At 46.0% G+C, this 14,702-nt stretch overlaps 1 protein-coding gene across 1 annotated transcript in view; it reads right to left on the reverse strand.

The window, feature by feature from the left end:
- Positions 1-785: 785 nt before the first annotated feature.
- LOC122798233 (nuclear transport factor 2-like) overlaps positions 786-14,702 on the reverse strand; it is a 110,087-nt gene continuing 96,170 nt past the window's right edge. The window contains exon 5 of the mRNA XM_044067012.1: positions 786-1,015. Within this exon, the coding sequence (XP_043922947.1) occupies positions 902-1,015 (114 nt within the window). The 3' untranslated portion in view covers positions 786-901. The remainder of the gene's footprint in view (positions 1,016-14,702) is intronic.

The raw sequence follows: 14,702 nt of genomic DNA on the forward strand, positions 1-14,702 counted from the left end.
AGTTCCAAGTTGCTCAGCTAACTCATTTTAAAAGCAAACTGAAGATGCATTTACCAGAAGCAATTTGCTGTAGAAATTAAAACTGAAAGAATACCAGTTTATGCCTTAGTCTTGCAAGAAAGGAGGCAGCAAGGACGTTGCTTTGCTATTTTGATGCAAAACCAACTTGAATGATGGTTGGCCTGTGTATTCTTCATTCATTTTTAGTCATTCCAGCAAACTAGCCAACTAATCCCGGCCACCTATTTGTAAAATAACCAATATGGCTTCTTAATTATAAGACTCAAGGTACAAGAAGCTATTTTTGATTTGCTAGAATATTGCTTTGACATTAACAGGTTAAACTACAGTTCAAAAACAGAACTGCCCTTTGCACAGTAAATCAGAACTCAAAACCTTAAGCATAATCTTAGAAACCATTGAGACATGTGCACACCTAAATGGTGCGTTTTGCTAAAAGTGCTCTAGTCTTATGACATGCCAAGAATACAGTCAGTGGGTGCACACACACATCGAAATATCTACGTGTTATGCAGAAACTGCTTTACTCAGATAGTTAATTTTCTTTTGGGAATTCTTTCAAATACTCCACTGAAAATGGGAAAAGATTGACATCACTAGTAAAGTGCACAGCAGAAAGCCAACAGATTCCTTCCACCAGTAATTTTGTGAAACACTGAGTGCTACCTGGCAATGGCATGATCATATAAATTTTGACCAAAAAAAAAAAAAAAAAAAAAAAAAAACAACACACGACTAGCCCAGAATTTATACTATAATGCAGCAAGTTTTCCATCTGGTTTTAATCAAATCATATACATTTCATCCCAGAAAGCAGTTGGATTTTTGCATTTATTATGGTAATAAAAAATTTAGACATGTGCTTCATGTAGATTTAAGTTCAACCAAAATTGTGCAGAGCCAGTCTGAATAACTCGTTTATGCAGACCCATTTGCCCTCCATATTTTTCAGAATGAAGGTCTGGTTGAAACCCATTACTTTGTCATCATCTGCCTGAAAGAAAAAAAAAATAGATTAGTCTAAACATATACTGAAGATTAGTTTTAACATTTTTTTCCATTTGCACCTACCAAGTTATTTTAGGACCACCCCTCCCACAACACAGTTCTCCATTCCCATCCCCAGCCACTGAACTTCAGTGAAATTTGCAATTCAACTGATGTTGTCCCACACCAAGGTCCCATACAGTGACTTAGGCAACAGTTAAGCTAAAATTATACCAAAGATGAAAAATGTTGGACAACTTTCTCATAACATGGCAAAATTTAGCTTTTTCTGTACGAAAAAGAAAGAAGCTTTGGGGGGGGGGTGGAGGCTAACTGGCCATTTGGGGAACAGAGCCACAAATATCCATGGCATTACCCCACAGAAATACATTTCGGATACAAAAGTTACACACTTACCCAGAGCAATGGGCCTACAGCTATGCCTGCCCAGTCCAGTAATGTCTACTTTCTCAGTCAAAATGGACCTGTCTACCTATGCAATGGGGGGTGGCATTGCTTAGGGTAGACAGATGTGCATATTTGCCTCCCTTGGACAACGTAATGGGAGAACGCTTCAAGACAGACTTCCATTCCCAAGTTCCAATATCTACACAGAAGGATAACAGTGGTACAACATATAAATGGAGAGAAACCCAATCAAGCCCTCCGTCAGAGAGCCATGAGGGTTTGGAGTAGTGGATGTCAAAATGCTCACAGCAACATACTGCTTAGAATCATCTAACTAGAGGATGAGCTCAGCAGATGCACTTTGGTGCCTCACAAGTGGTCTCAAGCATTCAATAGCACAGACATTTCACCACTAGGAAGAGCCTTGCTGTGACATCTCTGTATTCTCCATCCAACAGTAGTATAAATTTCCTTCATCTCTTTTTTTTAAGCTGTTAAAAGTGAATCAACCAGGAAGGGAGAAAAAGATTTAGGAGAATTAATGCAAAGTGGGATTGCCAAAAGACAGAGGAACAGGAAATGCTTCAATGGTTTCTAGACGTTGGGGAAGGGATTAAATTACATGCATTCTGTAAAATGCATCACTGCTCAAAGTTTCAGAAAAAATTGGTAGCGTACAGATAAGATCATCCCTATTTAGTGGAAGGTTCCTGATCAATGCAATAAACCTTGGAAGCAGGCAGATCTGCCAACTGAAGGACAGGATTCAGAGTGTCTTATTGACCAATATGTACAGGTTTGTTCATCTGTCCATACAGGCAAGATTTTACATAGAAGACAGCATATGCAAACACATGGATGTCATTTACCTTCCATGAGATTACCTGGGTGACATGCAAAGATAAAGTCAGTCAAATTATTCACCTCATATGGGACAAATAGCAGCAATGAGGCTGTGGATGGAAGGGTGGAGTTGCAGAAAGTGAAAATTACTTGGGAGATTATATGCCTATACAAGACCCAAGCATGACACCATTTTTCTAGCTATACGATAAAAAAAATAGAGTTGTGCCAAAAAATTAGGCATAAGCTGTAAAGCAGAGGCAAGAGTTTTTTTTTTGGGAAGCTCCTTATATTAAGCTGGTGCTTAGTTAGGCAAGAACACTATTCAGTGTAACAAGAAGAAATTATACTGAGAAAATGTCAGGACTGCAAAGTTAAAGCATTGCTTTTATCCAGATGCCTGCAGTTTTGAACAAATTGTGACAGAAGCCAAGAGGATCTTGGAAAAAACTGGCTGCTGTGAAAGGTAGGTGGTTGTGAAAATCTGACCTGTACTTGCAAAGGAACTGAAAAGTGTATCCCAATGCAGACAAGATCTTACAAAGTCACATGGAAATATTTACAAGATTAAACGTTTGACCTACTGTATCTTTTGCAGGATTGTGGAAGATACTTCTGGTTTTGCAGTCTTTTGTGTAGCACTAAATGTCTGCTTCAAAACAGAAGTGAACCTGTTTCTACCTACCAGGCAGTGATAGTGTAGAAACAGTTTAAGGTTATGAAAGTTTCCCCTCAGACTCTTATGCCCAACTAGTCAATATCACCCTTACCCCCACCTCTACTTTTAGAGGTGTTTGAACTTGCTTATAGAACACACCTAAACATTCAGCCCCACCGAGTTTACCTAATTTCCATTTTTAAAAGCTTATGCTATTAGAAATTAGACACCCATTAATACCACTTAACATACTCGAATGTTAAATATTCGAACACAAATACCTTCAATACTGCAATACACCAGCTGGATTACATTCCTATGAAAATATACAATTAAGGTACATTGTGAATACTCTTTCCACCCATTTACACATGGGATTGATACACCAACCCCTCAAACCACACCTGGCCAATTCAGTGCACCCCCCACCACATGTCACTGGACTGAGGAAACCCAAGCACCCAGAGAACACAAAGGGAGGACATGCAGACTCTACATAGAAGGCACCCCAGCTGGTAATTTGGTGCATAGGTAGGTACTAGGCTGCCACAAGGCATTTATAAGCCTAGCCAGAATGTGTTGGCTTTCGCCGACCCCTTATATTAGTTCCCTGTGCCTCTGTACAGCACAGCCACTGAAGTGCTCCCAGGGATAAACTTTCCCATCCACTTGTCAAGGTTTCTTTTGAAGAGCGTTAGTGAGGAGCTCTGCCTAATGTAGACTGGAATCTTGTTCCAAAGCATGGGAAGTCCCTGGGACAGGAATCTGTCCCTCCAGCACGTCCTATTTGTTGTGGTGAGGTTTAGATCCCTAAAGCATGTGGCTCAAGGGAATAAGATTTTCTTTAGGTGGAGCATGTCCATCAATTCTGGGTTGGACATGGCCTTGTAAGTCCGGCAGAGATCACTTCTGAGTAGGCAATATGCAACAGGAACAGCTGGAGTTTCTTCAGTCAAGCTGTATAGGGCATCTGTTTGAGCCCAGTGATCATCTTGGTGAGGTGCTTGTGGTCTTTCCAGCTGTTGCAGAGGTCTTTAAGGTACATCCCAAATGGGGCATTGTAATCGGATGGGTTTGATGAGTAGAGGGGCACTGACCTCTTGATCTGGATGCGAACCCTTGTGTGATTAGGTGGGCCACGTAGAAAGATTTTCTAACCACTTTGGCAATGTAATCAAAGGTGAGTACCATCTACTTGGGTCCTCAGATCCCTTAAGTCTTCTGTACTTGGGGGACTACCACCTATGTGGTAGTTTGTGGGCACTTGCAAAGGAGATGATTATGCACTTTTTGGCATTTAGCTAGAGACCATGATTTTGACACCAGGTGCAGTCTCAGTGAGACCCTTTTGGAGGATGTCTGCCAGCTGGAGAGTTAATTAGCCCCTAGCTGGCAGTAGTCTGCGAACTTGGTCAGCCATAGTCCTGTGCTTGCCTGTACCTCTACATATATACCGAACAGGAGGAATCCTAGGACTGAGCCCTGGGGAATGCCACTTAACCGGTTTGGAGTCGGGGCCCAACTCCCACAGCTCACCATGTGGGTTCTGTCAGTGAGCCAGTTGGCAACCCATCTTGTGACGTAGGGGTTTATGTTCAGGCTGGTGAGCTTGTCTATAATACCAGAATGGGGAATGGTGAAGGCCTTAGCAAGGGCTAGGTAGGCTGTGTACACCACCTTTCCCTAGTCTAGAGTTTAGTCCACCAGGTTTAGGAGGCATGATCTGCCCTTAAAGACGAACTAGGTAGGGTCCAGTGTTTTGAGGTTCCAAACGTCTCCGTTAAGGAGACATTGGGAACCTCAATGTCTCAGTTAAACCTCAATGTCTCAGTTAAGGAGTTCCATGATGATGCGCTCCACAGCCTTGAAGGCCAAGCTAGTCAGGCTTATAGGGCGATAGTTCTGGGGGTCTGTTGTGGCTCCACCTTTGTGGAGCAGAATAACCATTGCTGTGCACCACTCTAAGGGTATGCAACCTGTGGAATGGCTGAGTTTTAACTGTTTAGGTGAGGGGTTAGTCCGTCTGAGCTTGTGTAGGACGCAGCCTGGTACACTGTCCGGTCCACACGGATGCTGTGTTTTTGGCTTTGGAGGGAGACGTTTTTATCTGCGATTTCAGGGACTCTACATTCTTCTGGTATAGTTAAGGGCCCTTTCGGGGGGGGGGGGGGGTGAAGTTTGCACTGAACCTGTCTGCCAGGATGTTGGCGATAGTTGTGTATTTTGTGCCATTCTGCACAAACTCAGAGCAGATCTGAGCACTGCCACGACACAGCTAAAGAACACCTTGTGGGCATCTTTAGAGTTCTTGGCAATTTTTCTTTCAAAGCTCGCCTTGGATGACTATGACAGATCGTAGTTTCTTGCTGATATTGATCAGGGAGGTCTTCCCTTCTTGGGATTTTACTCTTTTCTGTACTAGTTTCCTCCTTCTATTGTATAGCTTGTTTATGGCAGAGTCCACCAGACTGGTTTCCTTTTCTTGGAATGAGTCTTGGTTTTGCGTGGGATGGCAAAATCCATGCATTCTTGTAGGTGCTTGTAGAATGCACTAGTAAAAGATTTTGCAGCTTGGAGCATGGGGGCTTTTAAACTTTCCACCTCGGTCTTAAGTAACGTGAAGTTTGCTTTTTAAAAGTTTGTGATTCTTGTCCGGGGGTGGGGGCAGAATGTGGATATCCAGTGATTCGTTTATGGTCAGATCTAACCAGCGAGGGGTTGACCTTCAGTGTGGAACACTGGTCACCCAGGTTGGTGATTACCAGGTCCAATATGTCGTCACCTCTGGTGGGAGTGTTGACCAGTTGATCCAAGGTGTTTGAGTTTACAAATTCTAGGAAATGTTGGGCAAGAGAGTTGATTAGTTCTCCCAGTTAATGTTTGGATAATTGAAATCATCCAATATTAGGGTGTTAGGCAGGACCTATGTTTCCCAGTGTCTCCAGAAACGTGGAATGGGGGTCCTGCGACATGGTGGGTGATCTGTAGCAAGCTACAATATGCAGTTTTGCCAGTTAGCTGCATGTGGAGGACCTCTGAAGCATTGTGCTGTGCCACTAAACTGGAGGTGTGGGTACCCTTTATAAATATGGATACACCCCTGCCTTTTGTATTTTGGTTTGGGTTCAGTGGCCAAAATGTATGGTATGAATTGCAGCATGGTAGTGCTGGGGTGCTCTGTGGAGCCTTAACCAGGTTTCTGTTACTGCACATGTATAGATTTTCTCCATACTGAGGAGTGCCTTGAGTGTGCATTTTGAGAGGTTTAGACTTCTGGCATAGAGTAGAATTACCCTCAGTTTTTTGTTACATGTGCTATTTATGGCAGTAGGTTTGGCTTTTGAGCCTTTCCTAAAAAAGGCAGTATTCGAAAGCCTAAGGGTGACAGGTACAAGCCATCTCTAGCGAAGCAGCGTGGCTCGTCGAGCATTTCATCCCAGGCGGACAAACACTGGATACCATTTGAATGACACAAACTTAGCCAATTGTTGAAGGAGAATTTTTTCTTTATACTGTGGTATTCTTGGTGAGGGCAGGATGCTACTCAGGGTCAAACCAGCCTGGGCTACATGATCAGAGAGCTCTTCAATGTCTCCTTTCATGTAGTCCAGGGAGGTACAGCTCAGGTCATTCACATGTACATGTGGCGGATCCTAGCACCCAACAGGCAGCTAACAGTAACCTTATTCAGCCTAGTGAGTGGGACGTCTGTGCCCACCTATTACTAGTATGTTGGGTATGTTATTTTGCCTTAAGGGCTGTGACTGCATGGCACACTGGTTTTATGAAGTATGCGTTTCATGGTTTGTGTTGGGGGTGGAGGTTGCTTGGTTGCTTTGGAGGTCTGTTGGTTTTGCAGATTTTAGAGCCTCAAGAGCATGTTTTCATGTATTTGTGTGTTTTTTTGCCAGTGCTGGTTTAATGGGTCTATGTGAGACTGGTGGTGCGATGCAAGTACTTCCCCTTCTCCTCTTGACTGTGATACAGTCTTGGGTTGAGAGCAGCGCCTCCAGTTTGGCTGTATAATTGCTGGGAATAGTCCCACACACCCTCTCAATCCACCTCTCTCACACACACACACACACACACACACACACACACCCCCTCAATCCACCTCACACACCCCCCCCTCAATCCACCTCACACACACACACCCCCTCAATCCACCTCACACACACACACCCTCTCAATCCACCTCACACACACACACACCCTCTCAATCCACCTCACACACACACACACCCTCTCAATCCACCTCACACACACACACCCTCTCAATCCACCTCACACACACACACACCCTCGAATCCACCCACACACACACACCCTCTCAATCCACCTCACACACACACACACCCTCTCAATCCACCTCACACACACACACACCCTCTCAATCCACCTCACACACACACACCTCTCAATCCACCTCACACACACACACACCTCTCAATCCACCTCACACACACACACACCCTCTCAATCCACCTCACACACACACACCTCTCAATCCACCTCACACACACACACCCTCTCAATCCACCTCACACACACACACACCCTCTCAATCCACCTCACACACACACACACCCTCTCAATCCACCTCACACACACACACCCTCTCAATCCACCTCACACACACACACACCCTCTCAATCCACCTCACACACACACACCCCTCTCAATCCACCTCACACACACACACCTCTCAATCCACCTCACACACACACACACCCTCTCAATCCACCTCACACACACACACACACACACACACCCTCTCAATCCACCTCACACACACACACACCCTCTCAATCCACCTCACACACACACACACCTCAATCCACCTCACACACACACACCCTCTCAATCCACCTCACACACACACACACCCTCTCAATCCACCTCACACACACACACACCCTCTCAATCCACCTCACACACACACACACCCTCTCAATCCACCTCACACACACACACCCTCTCAATCCACCTCACACACACACACACCCTCTCAATCCACCTCACACACACACACACCCTCTCAATCCACCTCACACACACACACACCCTCTCAATCCACCTCACACCCCCTCTCAATCCACCTCACACACACACACCCCTCTCAATCCACCTCACACACACACACCCTCTCAATCCACCTCACACCCCCTCTCAATCCACCTCACACACACACACCCCTCTCAATCCACCTCACACACACACACCCTCTCAATCCACCTCACACACACACACCCTCTCAATCCACCTCACACACACACACACACACACCCTCAATCCACCTCTCACACACCCTCTCAATCCACCTCTCACACACCCACCCTCTCACTCCCCCTCACACACCCCCCCCTCTCACTCCACCTCACACACACACCCTCAATCCACCTCACACACGCACCCTCAATCCACCTCACACACACCCTCTCAATCCACCTCTCACACACCCACCCTCTCAATCCACCTCACACACCCCCCCCTCTCAATCCACCTCTCACACACACACCCTCAATCCACCTCTCACACACACCCTCAATCCACCTCTCACACACACACCCTCAATCCACCTCTCAATCCACCTCTCACACACCCACCCTCTCAATCCACCTCTCACACACCCACCCTCTCAATCCACCTCTCACACACCCACCCTCTCAATCCACCACACACACACCCTCTCAATCCACCACACACACACCCACCCTCTCAATCCACCACACACACACCCACCCTCTCAATCCACCACACACACACACTCAATCCACCTCACACACACACACACTCAATCCACCACACACACACACACACTCAATCCACCACACACACACCCCCTCTCAATCCACCACACACACACCCCCTCTCAATCCACCACACACACACCCCCTCTCAATCCACCACACACACACCCCCTCTCAATCCACCCTCTCAATCCACCTCTCACACACCCACCCTCTCAATCCACCTCACACACCCCCTCAATCCACCTCACACACACCCCCCCCAATCCACCTAACACACACCCCCCCTCAATCCACCTAACACACACACACACACCTCTCAATCCACCTCACACACACCCTCTCAATCCACCTCACACACACCCCCCCTCTCAATCCACCTCACACACCCCTCTCAATCCACCTCACACACACACACACACCTCTCAATCCACCTCACACACACACTCTCTCAATCCACCACAGACACACCCTCTCAATCCACCTCACACACACACACACCCTCTCAATCCACCTCACACACACCCTCTCAATCCACCTCACACACACACACCCCCCCTCCCAATCCACCTCACACACACACACCCCCCCTCTCAATCCACCTCACACACACCCCTCTCAATCCACCTCACACACACACACCCTCTCAATCCACCTCACACACACACCCCTCTCAATCCACCTCACACCCCCCCTCTCAATCCACCTCACACACACACCCTCTCAATCCACCTCACACACACACCCTCTCAATCCACCTCACACACACACACCCTCAATCCACCTCACACACACACCCTCTCAATCCACCTCACACACACACACCCTCTCAATCCACCTCACACACACACACCCTCTCAATCCACCTCACACACACACACCCTCTCAATCCACCTCACACACACACACACCCTCTCAATCCACCTCACACACACACACCCTCTCAATCCACCTCACACACACACCCTCTCAATCCACCTCACACACACACCCTCTCAATCCACCTCACACACACACCCTCTCAATCCACCTCACACACACACCCTCTCAATCCACCTCACACACTCTCCTAGGTTGGTACTAGGTTATCGGCCCCAAGGCCTATGCAAGCTTAGCCATAACAATTCCCTGGAAATTTTCCCCACAGTATTTACTTCTCTGGGCTAGTCTAGCAGGGCAACTGACATGATCCCCGGGGTGAATTTCCCATCTCCCATCCAATCAAGGTTCCTTTTGAAGAGGGCCAATGAGGTGCTCTGCTTGACATGTATTGTGCAGTCTATTCCAGAGTATGGGAGTCTCTGGGTCAGGAACCTATCCCTCCAGCAGGTTTTGTTCATTGTGATAAGTTTAGATCCCTGGAGCGTGCGGCTCTGAGGGATTGGGATTTCTTTAAGTGGAGCATGTCCAACAGCTCAGGGTTTTACATGGCCTTGTATGTAAAGCAGAGATCGCCTCATATTAGACGATATGCCAGAGTATAGCTGGAGTTTTTTTTTTTTTTTTAAGGCAGTCAGCATATGGCATCTGCTTTAAGCCTGCGATTCTTTGTAAGATATTTGTGGCCTTTCCAGCTGTTGCAGAGGTCTTGAGGTACATACCAAATGGGGCATTATACTCTACAATGGGTCTAATGAGGGACTAGTACAGTGGGACAATGACTTTTTTCTGGATGAAAAGCCCTTAGTGATGAGGTGTGCTATGTAGGATTTTCTGACTGTTGTGGCGATGTGGCAATGTGGTTATCGAAAGTGAGACCACTGTCCACTTGTCCAAGTCTCACTTTCAATGCTTAGTGTCCTGCCACCTATGTGGTAGTTCATGGGTATATGTTTTTTTCCCCAAAGGGGATGACTATACATTTCTTGGCATTAAGCTTGAGCCCATGACTCTGGCACCATCTGTTTCTGTAAGGCCCTTTTGTAGAATATCCACATAATTTGGGGATTCAATAAAGGCTCCCAGTTTGCAGTCATCTGCAAATTTTGTTAGCCAGAGTCCCTTAGTGTTGGCCTGTACTTCAGAGAAGTAGATGCCAAACAAGAGTGGTCCCAGGACTGAACCCTGAGGTACTCCAGCTGTCTGGAGCTGGATTTGGAGTCTGCTACTTTTACAGTCAGAACGTCAGTAAGCCAGTTGGCAACCCATAGAGTGACTTTGGGATTTATGCCCAGCTTAGTAAGTTTATCTAGGATTCCAGAGTGGGGGATGGTGTCGAAGGCCTTGGAGAGGTCCAGATAGGCTGTGTGGACATACTTACCCTCGTCCACAGCTCTGGAGACTGACTCGAAGAAATTCAGGAGACAAGTTCGGCCCTTCACAAACTCAAACTGGGAGGGGTCCGCCAATGTCTTTGTTTACAAATTCCATGATAATGCGCTCCATACCCCCTTGCAGATCAGGCTCGTCAGACTGAGGGGATGGTAGTTCCCAGGATCCAAGGTGATCTTCCCTTGTGGAGCGGGATAACTAGCTGTGTGCCACTCAGTGGGCATGAAGCCTGGAGGACTTTGGTAGGGTGCCAGTTCAGTGGGCATGAAGCCTGGAGGACTTTGGTAGGGTGCCAGTTCATTTTGTAGTTCATGTAGTACACAGCCTGGGGTGTCATCTGGTCCCATGGATGCTGTATTCTTAGCTTTGGAGAGTGCTGTTTGTACCCGTGTGGCTGTGATTACCGGAATTTGGCAATCTTTTGGTATTGAGATGGGCCCTTTAGGGGGTGAGAGGGGAGTGAAGTTGGTACTAAACCGATTGCCAGGATATTGGAAATATCCTTGGAATCAGTATACTTAATGCCATTGTGGAAGTTCAGAGCAGATCTGGGCATTGCCATTTAGATTGACACAACTATAGAATGCCTTGTGGTTGTCTTTGAAATCTTTGGCAATTTTATTTTCGTAACTAGCTTTTGAGGATTTTAGGAGGGATCTCAGCTTCTTACGGAGGCTGGTGAGGGAGTTTTTTGCATCCTGGGATTTTCCTTTTTTCTGCAACAGTTTCTTCCCGTTTTACAGTTTGTTTATAGCAGGGGACCACAGTTTGTTTATAGCAGGGGACCACCAGATTTTTTTTTTTTTTTTTTTTTTGGAGAAGAGCATCTTGGTGCTATTTGGGATGGCATGATTCATGCACGAGTGGATGTGTTCATACAGTGCCTTAGTGTAGGATTCTGCAGTCGAACTTCCAGATCCCGTCTGCATGGGTGTTGTGAAGTTTGTCACTTCTGACTTCAGTAGCATGAAGTTGGCTTTGGAGAAGTTTAAGGTTTCCTTACTGGGGGGTGGGGGTGGGATGTGGATGTAAAGGGTGATTTGCTTATGGTCAGACCTGACCAATGAGGGGGTGACCACTGGTGTGGAGCATCTTAATATTTTCCAGTATGTTTAGGAAGGTGTAGTGAGAATCTTGGGGTATGGTGGGGGATCTGCAGCAAGCTACAATTTGGATTGCAGTCTTACCTAGTGTTAGTTGCACCTGGAGAATTTCAGATGCATTGTGTTGGGCAGCTAGCCTGGAGGTGTGAATATGCCTGGTGAATATGGACACTCCTCCACCTTTAGCGTTTCAGTCTTGGTTGTGTGGCCGAACAGTGTGGTAAGAATTGTAGCCTGGTATTGTAGGGGTGCTCTCTGGAGCCTTGAACCAGGTCTCAGTCACTGCACAGATATCGATGTTCTCCATTTTTAGGAGTGCCTCGAGGGAGTGCATTTGGAGGTTTAGGCTTGTAGCAATACCTTCATATTTTGCATGCTTGTATCAGTTACGGTGTTGGTTTTATCCTTTGAACCTTGCCTAAAAAGGCACTATAGGGGTGGCAAGAGCTTTAGCCAGTAATCTGAATCCCAGGGGTGACAGGTGCAGACCATCTCTGGCAAAGCATCGTGGTTTGTCGATAATGTCTTCCCAGGCAGACATACTGAATCCCCTTTGAATGACACCAGAAGCTTAGCCAATTGTTGAAGTCAATCATTTGGCCCTTATACTGTAGTATCATTCTGGGCAAAGGCAGGATACTACTCAGGGCTAGGGTCATACCTGCCTGGGTCACATGATCCAAGAGCTCTTCCATGTCTCTTTTCATGTAGTCCAGGGAGGTACGTCTCAAGTCATTTACTCCAGCATGGACAATTACAGAGCTGTATTTGTACTGGTGGAGTGACTTGAGTGCATGTGTTGTGGCAGATCCTGGCACCAGACAGGCAGCAGACTAATTTTCTCCTTGTTCAGCCTGGTGAGTGGGACAGTGTGCCTGACTAGAGTGTCACCTATGACTAAAGTGTTGGTTACATTGCCTTGCCTTAGAAGCTGTTGTTGGGGTGGCACACTGGTGGTGAGCTATGTGTCACTTTGGTTGCGACTGGCGTTTGCTTTTCGGCTTCGGAGGTCCTTGTTGCTTGAGCAGGTTAATATTAAGGGCCTCCACATATGTGGATTTAGCATTGCTGTGTGTGCAAGTTGATGTGGGTTTTGAAGGGCTACGAGTTGCTAGAGGTGTAATGCAGGCGTTAACCTTCTCCTCTTGACTGTCTAGCACAGTCTTGACCGGAGAGAGCTTTGCTTCCAGTTTGGCTATGTAAGTGCATCTCTCACAGGTTGTGTTGGGTGGTGAGAGGACTGTGTGTACATGAGGCAGTTGCTGCATTGCCCCAGTATGCCCAGATTCACCAGGTGGACAGGAGAAACCACTCTTGGACATGCCTGTTTAGGTGTTTTGTAAGGTTTAACATATATCCCCCACCCCAGAAAAAAGCAGATACAAATCAAGAAAAACACTAAATGCACAGAAATGGATACTCTTTATATAAATCGCAGAAGCAGATCAGAGTTGTAGTCAATGCTCCTAGTAATAAAGTAGGAAGAAACAGATACTTAAGTTAGTTAATAAATTGGAACACAGAACCTCTTGCTGTGAGGTGACACTACCTGCTGTTCCAATATCCCACAATGTCCATTTAAAAAGTTTGCAAAATACCTTCTCCCAAGTCCACCTCTGAAAAACGTGTTTACTAAATTCAGGTGGCCAAACCTACATATTTCACATTGACACTGTACGGCTGAATGGAGCATGTGGTTTAGAATGCACACACAGGCCTAGTTCAAAGTAATCTTCTGAAGAAGGTCATCAAGGTTCCTGGGCTTTTACGAAGCACTTTTGATGACCACCTTACTGGTATGTGATGCGAGAAGCAATTAATGTCTAAAAGGTCAGTTGGAGCATACACTGTTGCGTCTTTCGGCTTTTCCCGGTTAGGGGTTGCCACAGCAGAACTCCGGTCTGCTTATGATTGGCAGTACGTACAGAGTTGCCAGCTCGGCCACACAACCTTCAAAAGAAGGTACGCCCATTCACGCATGTCTCCACGCAGAAGACTCTAGCAGAGAATTTAACCAGACAGCGTCTTACTGTGAAGTGACAATACTACCACAGCACCACCACCGCAGGTCGGAGCATATACTCTACAAGTCCAATATCTCCAGTACTACAATCATGGACCCAAATCTTTGCTTATCCATCTTGCTTTATGTGGAGTGAAGTGTTCCACAGAAGTGGTATTCTCCAAAACAGTCCCATCCTTCCAACTTGTTCTATTCAGTTTTCAAAAGAGCTCAAAATCCACTGAATGGGTATTTGATAGTACTAGATCTGCAAATGTGTAGCGTCTGGGACTAGATCTATTGAAGCTTTATATTCAAAGCACAGGCCACCTGTTAACTTGTATGATGCTGTTAATAGGAGAGGCTTTCAGACTGTTTTTCTTAAAATATCCATGGCCCAAGTTATAATAAAGTGCAATGCTACTTCAGTCTGAGTGCCAAGTAAAATGGAAGTGTTGCATCCCTGACCATGCCAAAACACCATTAGATGAAAAAGTAAGAGAAAAAAAAAAAAAAAAAAAAAAAAAAAACACAACACTTCAACAGCAGATATGCAGTTATTAAAAAATGGATCAAAGGACAGTTCGTGCAAGCAATTTTCAGAGGTTTGTTGTCAATGTGATGGATACAAAAAGTCCTGCTTGCTGAAAATTACACAC

The sequence above is a fragment of the Protopterus annectens genome, chromosome 3.part1 (assembly GCF_019279795.1).
Source record: "Protopterus annectens isolate FY-2018-M chromosome 3.part1, PAN1.0, whole genome shotgun sequence".
Classification (NCBI taxonomy): Eukaryota; Metazoa; Chordata; order Ceratodontiformes; family Protopteridae; genus Protopterus; species Protopterus annectens.